Genomic DNA, 19,647 nt, shown 5'->3' on the forward strand with positions numbered 1-19,647 from the left:
TTACGAATAAATTTGTAGAGACATTAGGTATTTTTTGGAAGCAAAAGTGATGAAAAACGAGCAACATCTTCGCTCGGAATCGAATCAGGGACCCCTGGAATGTGCGCCCAGCGTGCAGACCACCACACCACGAAGGCATGCCAAGAAGGAGGGAGAAATACCTTATATACTCCCCCTTTTAAAGGGCGACTGGGTTTTAAGAGACGAATCGCCAAATCCTGGGTGTGGAGAATCATCATCCACTACCCTTTTTGTTCGAGAGCCACTATAAAGACATTAGGATTTTTTTTGGAAGGATGAGTGATGAAAAATGAGCAACGTCCCCGCCGGGAATCGCACCACGGACTTCTGGAATACGCACCCAGCGTGCAGACCACTACACTACGAAGGTATGCTAAGAAGGTGGGAGAAATACCTTATAAATTATAATACAAATATATTTTAATTGAAGGCTGAAATATATGGATAAATAAATAAATAAAGGAAAAACTTTTACAAGGACAAAAAGTGATGATTATTTTGTTTATACTACCTTGCTCCAGAAGAATTTCCACATAATACATAAACATTTTCATCTTCTTCTAGCCAATGTGCTAAAAGAAACAAAGAATTTTCAACATAAATTTTTGAGAACGAACAAGAAAAAAATCAAAGTAGTAAACATTTGGTGTTTAAAACTCTTTTAAAGAATGTTTAGAGATTATAATTGAAGTTTATTACAAACATACAAAAATTGTTGCAATTTTGTAAAATATGCAAAAGGTTTTTAATCTTTATGTATTTTGTTTTCCTCACCTCTAGTTCTTGACCAATTAGTATCGTATTCATACCACGTTAGATTAAGACTAGGATCCGGGTTTTTGACACATTTTTGCGACAAAACACCCATATAAATCTGCAAACCCAATAAGGCAAACACTGATAAGGAGAATAAAGTAAGGATTATAACATCCTTCAAATTTTTCACAGATTCTATAACTGCTCCTACAATAGTTTTGAGACCTACAAAGATAAAATTAAAATAATAATTAATACAGTTAAAATACAAACGAAATATTATTTCACTGAAATTTCAAAATTAGATGGAATTATGCAGAAATTGTTAGGGGTCTTCAACTTTTCACGCCTGAGGGCCACATCAATAAATTCACAAGAGATCAGCAGGCCACATGTCTGTCAATAAAATAGTGTAGTCAGAAAGTTTATATAAAAAAGGGAGGTTTGTTTTGCAAGACTACAATTGATTCTAAGCGAAGAGATAGTGTTACAGATTTGTATATATATATATATATATATATATATATATATTGGTTCCAAAAAGTCAAATGGGAATCGAATTAAAATCCTTTAAAACTTGTTTTAACTATGAAAAAAAAAGTATAAAGATGATTATACAGAACGATGTTAGAAAATGCATTTGCAATAAAAAAAGAGGGAGAAAAACTTTTTATTACTGGCAGGAGATGGTAGTTACTTTAGTTTTAATGTGAAGTTTTACATTTTTTTTTTTTTTTTTTTTTTTTTTTTTTTTTGCTTGATTAAAGCTTCAATATCCAGTTTAATCTGTGTTGTTGCAATTCGTAAAGTTTCCTCCAAATATCTGTCTGTCAGCCGTGTTCTTGTTTTTGATTTTAGGATTTTCATTTTACAAGAAAGCTGTTCACATATGTAGGTACTGCCAAAGATAGAAGACATGAAGAATGCATGTTTACGAATTCCTGGATACTTGTCTTCGGTCACGCAGTTGGAATAAAAATCAGTTAACGTAGGATTTTCAAGAAACTTGCCTTTTAGTGCAGAGTCGCACTGTAAATAAACTCAAGACACTCAAATAAACTCAAGACAAAATAAAGTAATAAAAAGTGCAATTATTGTTTTAACATCAGGTTGCATTTCGTAATAGAAAAAAAATTTTAATGTTAATTTTCATTAACAGAGCGGCAATCAAAATATGAGAAAGGGCACCAATGACTGCTGTCTTAACACCATGGAGTATGTCAAATATTCATATCGAGATTCAGGTATGTTTTTCTGGGGGGGGGATAAATTGAGCCCCCTGCTAGTTGCTGTTTAATTTTGTCTCACCTTATCCATGTTTTTTTGGGTTTTCAATATGCTATTACAGATGTATTAATAATATTGTTGCGTTCTACGGGTTCGTGGATTTGGAGTAATTGATGACAACATTTGATGAAGAATCAAAACACATTTGATTCGTCAATATTACACAAGGCAGTTCCAAAGACACGTTTACAACTGTTGAAAAACTACGATAAACATGCTGAAACAATCACCAACACAGCCTTCAGGGATACTTACGGAAAATCCTGTCGACCACAAGAGACGGCGCCAATCGCGCCAAACCAAAAAAACCATTTACTAAGTACAAGAAAAAAAGTTCTTATTCTTATTTTTCTTTCAAATTTATTATATTACCATTTACTTATATTTAATTTTTCATTAAAAATTTCCATTATTTTTTTATTAAGGAGAGCTACTGTAAAAACAATTATTTTTGCTAGGTTTTAATTTTCGCGAGAATGTCTCGCGAAATACATTTTTTTTCGCCTCAAATAATAATAAAAAATCAGTACTTTTCTGTAGTAGGCAGGTTCCAAATTTTAATCATTTTTTTTTTTCAAAAATGCGTGATAGAGGGAAAAAAGGAGTCTTTACCCAATAATAATTAACACGTTGAATCAAGGTTACACCAAACCCAGCGTGTTTGATGAAGACTTTTCCATTTTTGGCATCTCTTCTTTAATAGGCAAAAATGGTCGACGGGATTTTCCGTAAGCACCCCTTCAGGCTATAACGGTGAAGACAGCTTCACAGCAAAGCACTAAAGTAGAGCTTCCGTCCGACTCGTTTGATCGCTCTCGAGCTAATCTCTGAACTCAAGATACTGCTACTGAACATTACTATTCAAGATACTCTTCACGACAAACTACTACTCCTCATACAGGCAGGGTATTTATAGCTTTTGATCTGTCTTCGAGAGCATTCTCGGGAAAGCCGGTAAGTATAATAGCATATCGTCGATTTTAGCGCCAAATCTGGAAACTGTCTTTCCTTGCCATATCTGAAAACCCTAAACCCGCTTTGCAGGGAAGCTATCTTACTACAGCTGGGCATTTTGCAACAATATTATTTCCTTCAAATTGATTCGCTTCTTATATTTTTCTTAAATATTAATACACTAATTTTGAGCAGCAAATGTTTTAAATGTATCACTACGGTTTTGAAAATTTGATATTACTTTTTTCATTAAATTTTAAATTCTTAGGACTGCAATTGTTACTTCAGGCTGTATTTCAGCCAAAATAATTGATTACATGGTAATATTTGCTGTCATTTTCAGGCTGTATATCAACCAACCAATATAATTGGTGACATGGCTGACAATATGGCAATAATTGCTGCCATTTTCAGGCTGTATATCAACCAACATAATTGGTGACATGGCTGACAACATGACAATAATTGCTGCCCCATTATCAGAAGAGTATCAAAAAATAGTCCCTCATTTGAACTGCTTTTGGCAGGAAGAGAAAAGGATTGATTTTTAAAAATATAATGTATGATTGAAGGAGATATTACACCAAATAGAAAATTTAAACATTTTATTAATGAAATTGTGACATTGGACTCAACATAGATAATCTTATAAAATTAATATAAAAATAAATTACATTGTAAACAGTGAATACATTTTACAGATTGATGATGTTCAATAATTTTAAACAGTTGCCATATTTATCTCTCTTAAAGTCGTAAATAAAATTCATAAATTGACATCTAGTACTCTTTTAAATTTTACGTTGTTCTGAGCAATCAAATACAGCAAAGCTAGAGAGATTTCCGCGCTTAGAGGGATATGCCTTTGTGGAAGATTTTCTAAAGAAAAGTGATTTCATTATATTACTTTTTATTTCACTGGATTCAATACTTCACTTCCTTTGATTTTATTATTTTATTTCATTAAGTAATTGTATCATATATGGTAAAAATTACAGTAATAACCATGCAGCCAGCACATTTGCAGACTTATCCACTTTGACATTAAAGGGCATACTTAAAATAGTAATATTTCAGTAAATTTAGTATACATAAAATATGTCTAATATATAGAAAACATTAAACATTACCTCACTGCCTTACTATTATTCATTACATTTACTTTCTTGCAATATATAAGCTTTCAGACTGTGCGTAACATAAAACATCTATATTCATCTAACCAAAATTGTGTGTAAATTAAAAGCATGTCTAAAATTACTCGTTCAGTATCATTTTCTTTTGGTGTTAAATAATGTGGCTGCAGAGCATATAATGATATGATTAATATATTTAATGATATACTAATTTAAAAGTAATATTTATGAGTAACGAAGCAAGAAAAAAAGCAACATTAAAACAAAAAAGAAGGGGAGAAACCCTCTTTTCTCTTAATAGATACTGTCATGTTATAAGTACTATACCTAATTGCAATACTAGATTTTAAAAAAAAAATCATTACTGCAAATTATATAAATGCACTGAAATAATCTTTTATACTCAGCACTCTACTTTCACAAATATTTACAAATGTGCATCATAATTCATGAAAAAATTAATATTTTGATAGTATCATTATTATATCTGTATGGTCCTGCTAAGTGGTAGCATGATTCATACTGACATACTGAAAAAGAAAGTTCATGATTTAGTGTATTATCTCAGTAAATTAATACATTTCGTTTTCTAAAAAAACTCCTTTACAGAAACTAACTTTCATAATAATAACCGTTAACATACCTGGAATTATAGCTACAGTTTTTAAGGCTCTGAGCACACGAAATGTTCTTAATGCACTCAAATTTCCTAAATCTACACCCATAGTAACATATCTGTAAGAAGAAAAATTCATATATTACATTTATAGTTTCCTCTATAATCAAGCAATAAAATACATGTATTTAAGATTAAAATAAGTTTATAAATCTTCAGTTTTATGCTTACATGAAACCATTTTATGATTTTAATATTCTCTTTTTTATTTCCTATCGCCATGAATTTAATTTATAGGAAGAGGGGAGAAATAAGTTTTAAACATGTGTAATTTGATTCGTATGCACATGTTTCGAGGAGAAATGAAGTGAAAGAATGTGCACATATTTTGAGCATAAATGAACTGAACCATATCTAATTAATTATATGGTTTTGCAAGAACATTTAAATGAATTTTATTTAACAGCAATTTTAATAAACACATTCGACCCAATTTTTAAAAATTAATTTTTATAGCAGCTTACAAAAGCAAACAAAAATTAAAAACATATTCCTACAATGCTTCACTAAACACACTAAATATAATTTTTTATTATTCAGATTGCAGTTAATAAAATTAAACTTTATGTGAACAAATTTTGATAACAGTAATATGAATTAATAATTTGGTCAAAATAAAAAGGTATCTTATAAAGATATAATAATTTACTCAATGCAGCAAATGGTTTGCATTTTGCCTGATCTGATATTTTCTAAATACAAATTTGTCCAATAACATTATTACGAAAAAAATTTTGATTAGCTCAAAATCATTTTTTCCAGACTTATTTAATTTATAAAAGCAAAATAATATAATTTAGCATCTATAGAAATATACGTAAGATATATCATTGGAATCTAAGCATTTTTTCCAGACTTATTTAATTTATAAAAGCAAAATAATATAATTTAGCATCTATAGAAATATACGTAAGATATATCATTGGAATCTAAGCATTTTATGGAAGGACTTAACTTGCAGTTGTGAAGAAAGAAAATGAAAATTTGTTTGGAGTTACTGGAATAGTAAAAATAACGTGGAAGATTTATATAAAAAATAGATTTTAAAACAATCTCCTTGAAAATGAAGAAGAGAATAAGCAGAATGTTTTGCTAAAAGATATCATTTTGCAAACATTTAGCGAGATTCATTACAATCTCATATAGTTGAATGAAATTAAGAAAACACTTCATGAAACACTCATGGAAAGGAAACAAAGTGATTCATGCCAAAGCAATGGAGGGTTAGTGTAACCATTATTTTGCGTTAAATATCTTGCACATACACAGCAATCACAATCTCATCCAGTGTCAAGGACAAGTGAAAGCATCGAAGCAGTTCGTTTAAGATTGTTTGTTTGTGATTTTAAGGTAAGTCCAGCAGCTACATCAAGTCGTTGAATACGTCAGGTATTTCAGGAGGACGGCATAAACGAACGTATTGGTTTTAGAAATTCAGATTAGAACATCTGAGCCTTTGTGATGAACCTTGCCGTGGCCGGCGAAAGATGTTGCATAATGACGCCCTGAAAGCAGCCATACACGAGTACAGCAAACCTGTGTGGTGAACTTATTGAAAGCTTCCATGTTTCCGAGGAAGCAGTCGAATTTCACCTGTACCGCATATGAAACCGTGCAAGTTGAGCAAGAAGGCACCAATCACATTACTTGGCAGTTAACAAGGACCAACATGCGAAAGCCCATCTATCGTATCAATTTAACACCGTTACCTACGTATATTTGCTCGAGTGCTCACGAGTGATGAAAAGTGGGTGCAATATATTTCTGACAGTCCAGCTACCATTTGTCACCAGGTGACCCTATGCCTCACAGCTTAATGCCATCTCTGCCTTCACAAAAGGTCATGCTATGTGTCTGGTTGGCTACACATTAAGCGGTGTATTATGAGCTACTACTAATAGGCCAAACCATCACCGAAAACCTGCATTTGCAGCAGTACACGTGCAGCATTGTAGCAGAAAGAGCCAGCATTATTTAATTGCAAAAGTGTCCTCAGTGACACAGCGGGACTACACATGGCAAAGATAACCAGGAGTACCATTCAGGGACTCAGGGAGTACCATTCAGGACGCTGAGAGATACTTTGATCGCCGGATCCAGTGCTCATAAATTACCACAATGGGAAATCCTTCTACAATGCGGCAGTCCTGAAATAGGTACTCACTTTGTGTCCTAGGCCCTCGAGTTTTATCACTAAAGCATTGCACAGCTCCACGCACCTTGCCAAAGAGAGCTGGATGCTGATGGAGGTTACTTTGATTTTTGAATACAGAGCACTGTATTATAGGCTGTTTCTGATGATCAGGAAGAGAAAGAGATTTTTTGATTACCTTACACTAAAAACTAACTACTTTAAGACTGGTATTTCGTCAGGTGGAGGACTTTCTAAAATTCATAGTTTATCTTACATCTAGGGAAAACTCAATCACACAGGCTGTATGAGACATCTGTATTGCCATTGACTGTCAATAATTGAAACTGGGATTAATGACCGTTCAATGGTATTATCCATTTGGCTACTGCCAAGCTGTCTTATAAGACTTTTGGGGCTTAGGCTATAACTTGTCTCCTAAAACTTTCACCTACATCAGAATCAAGAATAATATGGGTCCCTATATTCATATGGTTCTTAAGCAGCCCACAACGGCCATAGGTTAGGATATGTGGAGAACTCTTTAAATAACCGCCAGCTCAAAAGAAGCAGACACGAACGAGCCTTATCATCAACAGAGGCCCGTTACGGATGTGGATACGATTACGGAACCCATGCTGAAGCTGATGAAGAAACTCAAAGCCGAGGCGGATCTTTTACGAGTTAAGTGCGGTTTGGCTATTACGGCAGGTATTCTTAACCTTAATATCTCTGCTAGGAATAAGGAGAAAATTAATGCTAACCCTAATAGTAAAACTGTTAAACGTAAATCAAATGTTGAAGGCTCTATTGATGCAGTTGATAGTGAGGGATTTAGAATGCCGAATAAAAAGGCAAAACAGTTAAAAGTTGAAAAATCTAAAAATATTATTGATGTGCAAAATAAATTTTCTGTTTTAAAAGATAGCGAAAATGATGTTGAAATTTCTGATAGTACTGGCAATGCACCTCAGGATGAGGAAATTCAGCACAATATTACTGCCCCCCAAATTTTTAACGGTCCACCAATCATGGTCAGTCCTGGACAACGAAAATTTGGCGAATTTTTAAAGCAGCTTGCTGCTCAAATTAAAGCAAAATATCTAGGTAAAATAAACGGAGGGTTTCTCAAAATATTCCCGCAGACAACTGACGATCACAGGATTTCAACTACCCTCTTCAAGGAAAAAGCTGTAGAACACTACATTGTAAATAAAAAATAAAAGCGCCCAATAAAGGTAGTTTTGAGAGGGCTACCTTCGAGCTCAGATAAGCAAGAAATTGCCCAGGCAAAAACAGATAGAAGATTTACAGTGCAGAAAGTAGCACAACTCACTAAACATCGCACAAGAGCGCCAATGCCTCTATTTCGTATTACGCTGATGCAAACCGCTAACATAGAATATATTTTCCAACTAAAGGACTTAATGCTCTATATTGTATCCTTGGAAAAATATGTTTCAAAAAATCAAATCCCGCAGTGCCGCAACTGCCAAAAGTGGCATCACTCGTCGGAAAATTGCTGTTTTCAGCCGCGCTGTGTCAAGTGTGCGAAAAATCATAGATCCTCAGAATGCCCGATTAAGGGCAGAACAGAAGAACCGAAGTGTGTAAACTGCTCTGGAAAACACTCATCGTCCTATTGTGGGTGCCCTGCATTCTCAAAAAATAAACCTTCAAACAAAAAGAAAAGTACAGTCAAACCTGGACTTAGCTTCGCACAGGCAATGCGGTCGAACTCTTATGAACAAACTGATGATAAGGTAGAAGACAAAAGTCCCAAAAATCCCTCAAATGCTAAATTTCCCCAGCTTGTTAATAAAAATGCAAATATGAATAATAAACAAAATGATAACCTCTTTAATGCTAACTTAAAAAATTCTAGTAATTCTGAGATATTTGAATTTTTTAAATGTTTAAAAGAAATCCATGGAATATTTGGACATAACATCAGCAAAATGACTCAGATATTTAAGAAATATGTCCCAAAATTAAACGCTGATACTGATAATGTTGATGAACTTTTTGTATATTTTGAAATGTTGTCAGAAATTAATGATTAGTGCAATTAATTCTGTGGAAAATATCTCAAAAGTTACATGGAACGCAGGTGGCTAGTCCGCTAAATTTAATAAACTAGGGATTTTGTAAAGGAGTACTCACCAGATATTATTTTCCTACAAGAAATCATGCTTAGCCCACAACAAAGTCTCAGAATCTGCAACTACAAGAGTTATAGAATTGACAGACCAAGGAGACCTGGCGGAATTTCTGGTGAAATTATGTTTTTAATCAAGCGTTCCATCGCGCACTTCGAAACTACATTACCACAGCTTTCGGCCATTGAGGCACTAAGCTATCACAATCATACCACACACTCATAGAACAATTACTTTCGTCTCCATCTATCTACCCGCAGCAAGAGCACAAAAGGATGTTTTTGCAGATTTAGAGGCTATATCCAAGTTAAAAACACGTATTATTACCGTGGAGACTTTAATGCACAACACAGAAACTGGAACTGCAATAAATGTAGCAAATACGGATACATAGTAAACAATTTCGCCAATAAGGCCAACTTTAAAATTGCAGCTTCGGCGCACCCAACACGCTATAACCCTGATAATACAAGTATCATTGACTTCTTCCTACTAAAGAATATCAATGCTCCCACTAAAACTGAGTGCTTATGTGAATTGTCATCTGATCACAATCCCGTAATTATAAAAGTTAACATCAGTGGTTACAGCATACCACACAAAAGAGCCCTTGTTACTAACTGGGTAAATTATACCAAAGCTTTAAACAACACGCAGTACACTTTACCAACGGCAGAGAGTGCGGATGAGTTAGATGCAATAGTAGATTTCATCAATTCTCTCAAAAATGCATTAAAAATAATAGCAAAGACGTCCCATTAGAACAGAGAGCAAGAGATCCTGAAATCAGAAAATTAGTTAAAGAGAGAAATCGTGCAAGGAAAAGATGGCAGAAAAGTCGCTGCCCATTGGATAAAAGAATTATGAATGACTTGCATCAGTAAGTCAGGCAATACACCAACCTTCATGCACAAAACGAGTGGTTTAGATATTTCGAAAGCCTTTCAAATGAGGATAATTCTATCTGGAAAGCAGTGTCCAAATATAAAAGGTGCTACACTAATATTGCGCCCCTTAACGGCCCAAACGGGAGCTGAGTCACTAGCTGATAACTAGGCTACTCAGTTTGGCATTAACAACATTTCAGACCCAGACACAGAACGCACAGTTAGTTACACGAACAATATATATTTTTCGCAGCCACACACAGACAACATTCGTCTAGCTAAGCCGTCTGAAGTAATTCGATATTTCGAGAAAAGAAAAAAAAAAAAAAAAAAAAAAAGCCCTGGAATCAATGGAGTGAGCAACAAAATGATACGCGAAATGGGTCACGTGATGCTCTTCAAATTTACTAGAATTACAAACTTGATCTTAACACTTGGTTACTTCCAAAAGAGCTGGAAAACTGCCGTGGTAGTGCCAATTCAGAAGCTATCTAAGCCAGTTAATGACCCAACCTCCTACAGACCTGCGAGTTTGCTATCCACATTGAGCAAAATATCTGAAGCGATCATTTAAGACCGCATCCTGGAACACATCAATATTAACAAGATTCTAATACCGCAACAATACGGATTTAGACGAAAGCATTCTACAGTGCACCAGTTGTACAGAGTGACAGAGTTCATCGCTGAAGGTTTCAAAGAAAAAGAGAGCACTGGAGCTCTTTTTCTCGATATATCGAAGGCATTAGACCGTGTTTGGCTAGACGGTTTACTTTACAAACTCATTTCCCTGGGTTTCTCGGAGTACATCATAAACATCACTAAATCTTATCTCTATGAGAGGCACTTTGTCGTTCGCTATAAAAATATATATTCTACTCAGAGAAATATACTTGCAGGGGTCCCTCAGGGGTCTCTTACAGGTCCTATTTACTTTCTATTATATGCAAATGACATGCCACATACCCCATACACTACTCTTGCTGTACCATGTATGCTGACAACCACGTATGCTGACGACACGGCGATCCTTGCAAAAAATGCATCCCTAAACCAAGCATTACAAATACATATACACGCACTTGAAACCTGGCTTAAAAAATGGAAGATAAATGTTGATAAATCAGTTGCAGTTTTATTCACAAGAAAAAGAAAGATCGATCACTGTATTAATATATATGATACAGTCATTCCGTGGGCTACGCAAGTAAAATACCTAGGTGTTACGTTGGATAGGAGCTTAACATTGAGGATCCACACTACACAAGTAATTAACAAGTTCCAAGCTGCTAAACAAAAGCTTACCCCCTTAATTTCTCGGAACTCGGTTTTATCTCTAGACAATAAATTGCTCCTTTACAAAGCGATGTTATGGAACCTATGCATGTCCTGTTTTGGGGCTTGGCCAGTACAGTACATATGAAAAAATTGCAAGTCTTACAGAATGTTAACCCTTAGGCAGATAACCAAGAGTCACTGGTTTATTAGAAATACAGACATTCACAATGAACTTAAAGCTCTAGAAATTAAAAAATTCATGGCCAAAATTGCCAGAAAATTCTTTAAGAACATCCAAAAGATTAAGAATGAAAGCATTCCATTACTTAGCTATAATTATAACGCAATTAATAACGCCAGACGGCCAGGAGCACTTTTGAGGGCATTAAACTGATGTTTATGCTGAATTTTACTTAAATTTTACTTTATTTAACATCTCAGGGAATTTAGTTTCATAATATGTCTTAAAAGCTTTCTTTTTAATTGTAATTTCTTATTATTGGATATGTATTTAAATTTAATGCTTTTACTTAGAAAGAATTAGTAATCCCTAGCAGTAGATATGTATGAGACTTAGTAAACCCCTACCCCCGTTTCGGCTCGACCAACCCTCTAAAAGTATGGCTCTGAACCCCGCCCCCATCTTATGCCTGCCAATAACGTTTGTTTGCGCCGCACTTTCTCTTCGCACTTAGCACTCCCACAATGTGAATCCAGCTCAGTTAGATAGACGACACCGAAGGCAGAGGCTCTCGCTCCAGAAGTAACTGACTCTTCGGCGAAGTGCATTTTCCCACAGCATCCAGTTGCAGCTATCATCTTACTGTTTCACGAATCAGCTATGTTTTATACAATACCAAATTTGTTTCATTTTTCAAATATTTCTGAGATAAATTGCTCATCTTACTTCTACAGCTCAGCGCTATAATTGCTTCAACACCTCACATACCATTATTGCTATCTACAACATTCATTAGGTACATTTAGGACTTTTTTTACTGTATTTGTAGGACTCTCATGATATGCTATGCAAAATTAATGATATGCACACCATCTTACGTCGCTAAACACAGGGTAGGAATGTGTTCCAGGAACCTGATTACGTGATTTCGTCACTTAAGATAATCTCATCAATGCAATGGGCTCGTAACCACACACCGAGCTTCTTCTCATATCGCATCAAAAATGCTTGAGAGGGGAGTGTGTAGCGATGTCGACAGCCACTCAATGTTCACAAATTTGAAAGAGTCGGAATTCTTGAACCTAGCGAACAAAATTTCATTTTCGCTAGTGGTAAAGAATTCGACTCGCATGAAACAGATCCAGGATTGAATCTTAAGATCATTACCATCTTCAAAGGCAAATGAAACTCGTGCGTTGCTGCACTTTTCATTGGTGCTAATAGATAGCGACTCGAGAAAGCATACTACCACGTGACTGTTACAGATAGAACTGACCACTAATGATCTATCAGAACAGAAGTTTGATGAAGAACGGAGACTTCAGTTCCCTCTTCCTTTCAAATTTCTATAATACTATAGAGTCATTAGGTTATTTCGATGTTAGAACATTAAAAATGAGCAATGCCCTTGCCATGATTCGAACTCCGGACATTGCGATTACGCGTCAGGAGTGTTACCCACTTGCACCACAAAAGCCCGCGGAGAAGAGGTGGAAAATACCTTATCCCCTTTTAAAGGGCGACTAATCTTGTTGGTGACAAATCATCGACAACCACCTTTTAGTTCGAGCGCCGCTCTTGAAAACCATTAGATTATATCGATGCAGGAACGTGAAATATGTTCAATGCCTTCGCCAGAATTCGAACTCAGGAGCTAACGAATACGTGTCGTGCGTACTTCCAGTTCACAACTAAGCATGCGGAAAGGAGGAAGAAAATACCTTATAATATGACTGCAAAATAAAATACCTTTTAAATCAAGATTGAGGTAACTGAAAACTGATACAATCGCATAAAGGAAACCTTTATAATTGACAGAAAACTGCGTGTGAATAAAAATGCAGCCATTAATAACTTATTTTTTTACTTTTCGCATAACCTTATTTTTGCCTCTGTTTAAACATTATAATGATAGCATTTTCTTTAGTGCGCAGTTTTCTAATAACATTTCAGGCTTTGTTTTACATTTTTATTAATGGTGCTCATAGTGGATTTTTTTAATTCAAATTACCGAAAACTGTAATATTTTCTTAACTTGAATAGCTCCCAAAATGGTATCGAATGTTACACAGCACAAAGAGGAAATTCCTACTTTCAGTCTCAGGACATCCAGACCACCAGAATGTTTTTCCTCGTGCAAAACCTTAAAAGTGGAGAATATAATACTGCACTTCTAAGAAAAAAAAAGCAGGTGTGCTATAACAACAATTTTTCTCCCGATTGATGGAGATTCTTGCATATCACTTTCAGACACCTGCTGGCTAAGGAAATTTACGGTAGCCAATTTGTAAATTATGTTAATAATGGAAAAAACTAAAGATCACAAATCTGTGAGCTACGTAATTCTGTCATTTTAAAATCTTGTAAGTTAGAAGTAGACAAATATAATTTAATAATTTCAAAATAATTTTATACCTTTCTCTTTGTCTTCTTTCTATTTCTACTGCAGCGGTCCACATGGAAATGAGAAAATTCATGTGTACCTCTCTCTGCACCAAACATTGTGGATGCATTTGTTTCTCAATCCCTCGTGGATTTTCTGAACCCCAAATGCGAAAACTTTGTCAATTAACTAAGCTATCAAGATGAAAATCAGCCTCGTCGCTGAAGACGACTATTTTTTTTTTTTTTTTTTTTTTTTTTGAAAGCATTGCTCCTTTTTCAATCTCTCTTGCTTCCGAAAAATCTTAATGTCTCTATAGTGGGGGCCCGAACTAAAAGGTGGTGAATGATGATTCTTCATAACCAGGATTTGACGACTGGGTCCCCTAAGCCCCAGTCGCCCATTAAAAGGGGGAGTATATAAGGTATTTCTCCCACCTTCATGATGTAGTGGTCAGTACGCTCGGCGCATATTTGAGAGGTCCGGCGAGGGCATTGCTCATTTTTCATCCTTCCTGCTCTGAAATAACCTAATGTCTCTACAAAATGATACAAAATTTCACATCAAAGATGATATACTGCCAAATCTTTTAATGAGAATAAAATTGATTACCACACTGGAAGCTTTTAAAGCAATAATGCTTGAAAAGTGTATTTAATCATTTATCATTATTATGTAAGTCAATCTGCCATATTTCCTCCCTGGCTTTGATCTATAACTATTTTTTTAAACCTTTTATCTCATAGCCGTGGGAAGAATCCTAGGATTACTCTTCATACTCATAATACACATTTATAAAAGTATTTTAATACATAAATAGTTTCACAATTACTTTCAAAATAATTTTAAAACTATTAATAATTATAATTAATAGTGCACACATAATTTAGAAATTTATTTCCCCTGATACAGTATTCTCTGACTCTAATTACTAATGAACTTAACACCCAGTTTGAATTGATTGAAATGAACTAGTGTGATATAAAGATGAAAAATAAGAAGTTGAACGTAAAACTTACGCTAAGGCAATGACTATAAAATCCAACCAATTCCACGGATCACGAAGATATGTGAACTTTTCAAGTATAAATCCCCTAGCTACCACTTTGATGCATGATTCAACAGTGTATATTGATGTAAATATTGTTCTGAAAGAAGGAGAGAATAATGGTTAAAAAGGTGATTCTAAGTTAATAATGAAGAAACAAGAAAACTTTCTTAAAAAATTGGTGCAAAAATTAAAACATGATATCAAAATTAAACATCACATTTAAACTGATTTCTAAACATTTTTAAAAAGAATTAATTTTTGATGCTTTAATATTTGAATAAAGTTTTAGAAACTTTATTCAACATTAAAACGAGTCAGATTATACCAGTATTTAAAAGGTACTCGGATGTGATGTTTGCTCTGGGAAGGAGAAGTTTCGTTTAAGTTAAACTTTCAGATCAATAAATGTTAAAATTTTATAAAACTACTTAAATCACTCATTTCGGTATGACTGTCCATTTTCATTCTTTTATGAAATTATCTGTTTTAATGAGAAGAGATTTTTCAAAAGCATTCTAGAAGTCCTTTTGCAAGATATTCCAGAACTGTCATAATACCACTTCTTCAGGCTTCAAAAGAAAATTTAAATAACTAACAAAAAAAAAAAAAAAAAAAAACTGAAAGTTTGCAGATTTTTATATTACGGACCTTTTTTTACGTTTTGTGTGTTCCCTTTATTTATTAAATAGCAGATTCTTCGCACTTAAACACATAAAGCTCAATTCAACAGCAATATCACGAAATATTGAAAACAGCATATCTTTAGAGCTTCCGATACACAGTCTCGCTCGCTGGAGATATTTTTTTTTTTCGTACATTGCTCGCTTTGAAATAGCTGAGTCTGTTAATAAAAATTTCGTTAAAGTTTTATCAAATTCGAAATAGGTAATAAAACAAATTCGAATTTCAAAATTCGGGCTTCTAGGTGTCCATGTTCGGTTTGAGGACTACGTTATTCAAACTTGGATGGCTGTAGGTACCGTTGTTTTTCACACTGCGAGAAACATACATATATTAATTCATCTGAGATTCTTCATTATTTAGCTTCATTAAATATAATACATGGCGATAATATTTGGTAGCAACAGTTTAAAGTGAACCAACGCAGAAAGTGAAACGACGTAAAATGTCGTTTTGAACCTAATAGCCTTTCGGACTCTAACGGCCCTTTGCGCTAATAATTGTATTTCAGTATTTACTTAAATCCAAATTTGTATTTATAGAACATCATATCATTAAAAATGGTTAATGATTGATGGTAACCATTGTTACGATTTAACTAGTTATTATCAGGATTAGATAAGAAAAATCAATTAAATTTATTATTATTTTGTTTTCATTAAACTCTGCAGATTCATTTGCGCATTTGAAGATAATACTGTAACATAAAACCATAACAATACATGCTTAGTAAGGAGAAATCATATTCAGTGTTAACAATGATCTAAACATAAAATATTTTTACAAATAATGCAACACTAATTTCTGATTGCTGACTTAGAGGAATCATATAGATATTAATTCCTAAACATTATATAATAATTCAAACAATATGTATCCACTAAAAAAGCATTTATACACTAATGTTTGTGATAAAAGCAACACCCTGAAGGAATTATCGGAAAAGAATGAAATTTATTTCACATTTTACTGATAGTGGTACAAATAAACGATCAAATTTACAAGACAAAAAACAAAACGAATGTCAGAAATCAGGACTCAATCCTGGGGAATGACATTCCGTATGGCTTCGACTGACGAAAGGTTCAGTCTAGTGTGTGCCCCACCAGCAGTATGAGCAAGCCGCCGACCGATTTAATCCCAAACATGCTCAATGCACGACATATACGCGGAATAAGCAGGCCATAGAAGAAGCGAAGCCTATTGTGCTCTAAAGAAGGCTTGAGCAGTCAGAGAAACATGTGCACGGATACTATCCTGCCGAAATACAGCGTCGGGAATGCGTCGAAGAATGGCAAGGACCTATGGCTCCACAACTTATGCAGCGAACATTGTTGAGATTGCCCGCAATCTGCACTAGATGGGATCAACGATTATACCCAAAAGCTCTCTCCATGATGCCAGGCGTTTGAGCAGTATCACGCTGGATAACACACTGTGGAAGCAAACGTAACGTTTGACGCGTACTCTTCTATCATTGTACTCTAGATTGTAGCGAGATTCATCCGAAAAAACAGCTTGTTACCACAGCACTGTGTTGCCGTGCCCATTCAAGTCGGAGGAGTCCGTTACAGGAGTCAGCTACAGGGAATCCTGCGTACATAAACCCTTGCACGCAGTTCATGCTGTAGCAGACGGCGACAAACCATGGAGCTAGACAACACAACACCTACAGCCGTGCTCCAAACTTTGTGCTAACACACGACAGGACGCTGTACGATCCATCACAGCCATGCAGACTAGGTGTGTGTCTTGCCGTACCGTGCCGCTGTGCTGTGTCGCGCCCCACTGCGTGCGGGCAGAGATTGCTCACTAAGAATGTCCACCTTCTCGCATAATGACGACGCGGCCTCGTTCGAACTCTGTTAGTTGTTGGCACCCACCGCTGTTGACGAGGCATATTGACACCTAATTAAACGTTCACCGCAGAGAGAGGGCAATAAACAGATTTCAACGCACCTTTACAGGCCTTTATATACATGGAACAAGCTGCCGGTTCTCATCCTGCGCATGCCTAATCGCTTTGTAATTCTAATCATTTGCATGGCTTACCTCACTTTACATTTCCTGTAAGTTTGATTCAATATGCTTAATTACTTCATGGTGCTGCAATTTTCACAAACATTAGTGTTGATCTTTCGAACCAAAGGCAGATTTTCACCATAGCATACGCAGCAGTACATACAGAAGAATTTGTCACTTGCGCACATTGGATACCCCTATATTACTGTTACTAATCTCACTTGTCTAACAGTGTAGCATCAAATAAAGCCCACAAATTTTATCATGGTCAAAAGTGCAAGTATTGTGCCTGTTGTCGGTTTAGGCCTTTTGCAAATTATAGGTGACAGAATAAATCTATCTAGTTGGTCCCAGTTTTGAAGGAAAATTCACCAGACAGGGATTCAAACATCTTTCACTCTTCCTGCTTTTCCACTATTTGGAAAGTACTTTAAATGGCTTTATGCCAGGAAGACACTATACGCTTACAAATATCCATAACTTCTGGCTGTCAAACCCAGGCCCAAATTATAGCATCTGGCTACCCTAATATCACGCCAACAAGTACATCTATTAGTAATTATTTGTGGCCATAGTTTTGACCAGATAATCATATCATAAATCGTATCATAAAGCTATTCCTATATTATATAGCCACATAATCATTTGCGAAACTTAGTGAATGTTTTAAAAGTTTGTTTCAAAAGCATTTAGACAAACAAATACTTTATGCCTATTTTTATTGCCCACTTTCTTTGTAATGCCATATTACTGCTCCTCGGGCCAGTTATGCTTCCGGAATCTCCTTAGTGCCCATACTGGAAACTATCATGACATCTAGAAGCACATAAATAATGAAAAGACAGATTACTAATGTTTGATTTTGAAGCCTATATAAATATTAATTTAATATTAAACTAATCATATTTGAATACTGGAAATATTAGAAATTATCTGTCCGATGCTCCTCTGTCAAAGTTACCGGTATATAATCATAAGGAAACATTAGTACTAAGCCTCTCTAAGATGACCCATCGAAGTTGTCTAGAGGCAGATCTAAGCTCTCTAGAATTTTAGCTCATTGTCTTAGACACGCCCACTGCAGTTAAATAATGATACTGAACAACACGATTGATGGCCATGATTTCTAAGGTGAACACTTTCATAAAAGACTAAAACTGTTGGAACTGTGAATGATTATCTTAAGAATGTTTCACTGTACATATTTTGTATAAAAAGGACCAAACTACTTTTTAATCCAAAGGGGCTTTATCCTTGAAGGACTATTGTTTACTTTTTGTGATTTTGCGTCGGAACCCTATAAACGGCGAATCACTTTTCAGATCGTTGCCACCAAATACTATCGCCCTGTATTATATTTGAAGCAGTTAAATAATGAAGAATCTGCATAAATGTATGTGCGTTTCTCGCACTATGATAAAACAACGGTACCTAGAGCTATCTAATTTTGAATTACGTAATCCTACTGCGAATATTGGCATCTGAAAGCCCAAATTTGAAATGTGAAATTTGTTTTATTATCGATTTCATATTTTATAAAACATTAAAAAATTTTTGATTAACAAACTCAACGATTTAAAAGCAAGCAATGGTAACACTTTACGGGGGGGGGGACGTTTTTATCTTCAGCGCGCGGAACTGTTTATCGGAAATTCTAAAGATAGGCTCATTTTAAAATTATTTTGCGACATTGCAGTTGAACTGAATTTTAAGGTTTAAGTGCAAAGAACATGATATTTGATAAATAAATGTAACACAACGTTTAAAAAAAAAAAAAAAAAAAAAAAACACCTTTGGACGTAATTTAAAATTTGAAACCTTTCAGATTTATTTATTATTATTATTTTTATTTATTTATTTATTATTATTATTATTTTTTTGTTGCTTAGAATTATCAGGTAATCCTGCACAAGCTCCGCAGAACTGTTTTTGATAGAAGAAATGTTCTGTTAGGTGTCATGTTCTACACAAATTTAAGCTTTTTTACTTCAATATTGCTAGCTTCGCTGATTGCTGTGCCGAAGGGCTTGGGTTCGAATCCCGG

The 19,647-nt window shown here is 34.8% G+C and overlaps 1 protein-coding gene across 8 annotated transcripts in view; it reads right to left on the reverse strand.

Moving 5' to 3' along the window:
- Positions 1-19,647, reverse strand: part of LOC118195845 (sodium channel protein para-like) — a 401,580-nt gene that overhangs the window by 155,800 nt on the left and 226,133 nt on the right. For all 8 annotated transcript variants that reach the window (XM_085819569.1, XM_085819567.1, XM_085819570.1 and 5 more), the window contains exons 4-7: positions 14,869-14,997; positions 4,798-4,889; positions 796-1,002; positions 533-593 (exon numbers count right to left, since the gene is read on the reverse strand). In XM_085819569.1, coding sequence (XP_085675695.1) covers positions 533-593; positions 796-1,002; positions 4,798-4,889; positions 14,869-14,997 — 489 coding nt within the window. The remainder of the gene's footprint in view (positions 1-532; positions 594-795; positions 1,003-4,797; positions 4,890-14,868; positions 14,998-19,647) is intronic.

The sequence above is a fragment of the Stegodyphus dumicola genome, chromosome 6, assembly GCF_044657685.1.
Source record: "Stegodyphus dumicola isolate Sdum_Otavi_A_Nest chromosome 6, ASM4465768v1".
Classification (NCBI taxonomy): domain Eukaryota; kingdom Metazoa; phylum Arthropoda; class Arachnida; order Araneae; family Eresidae; genus Stegodyphus; species Stegodyphus dumicola.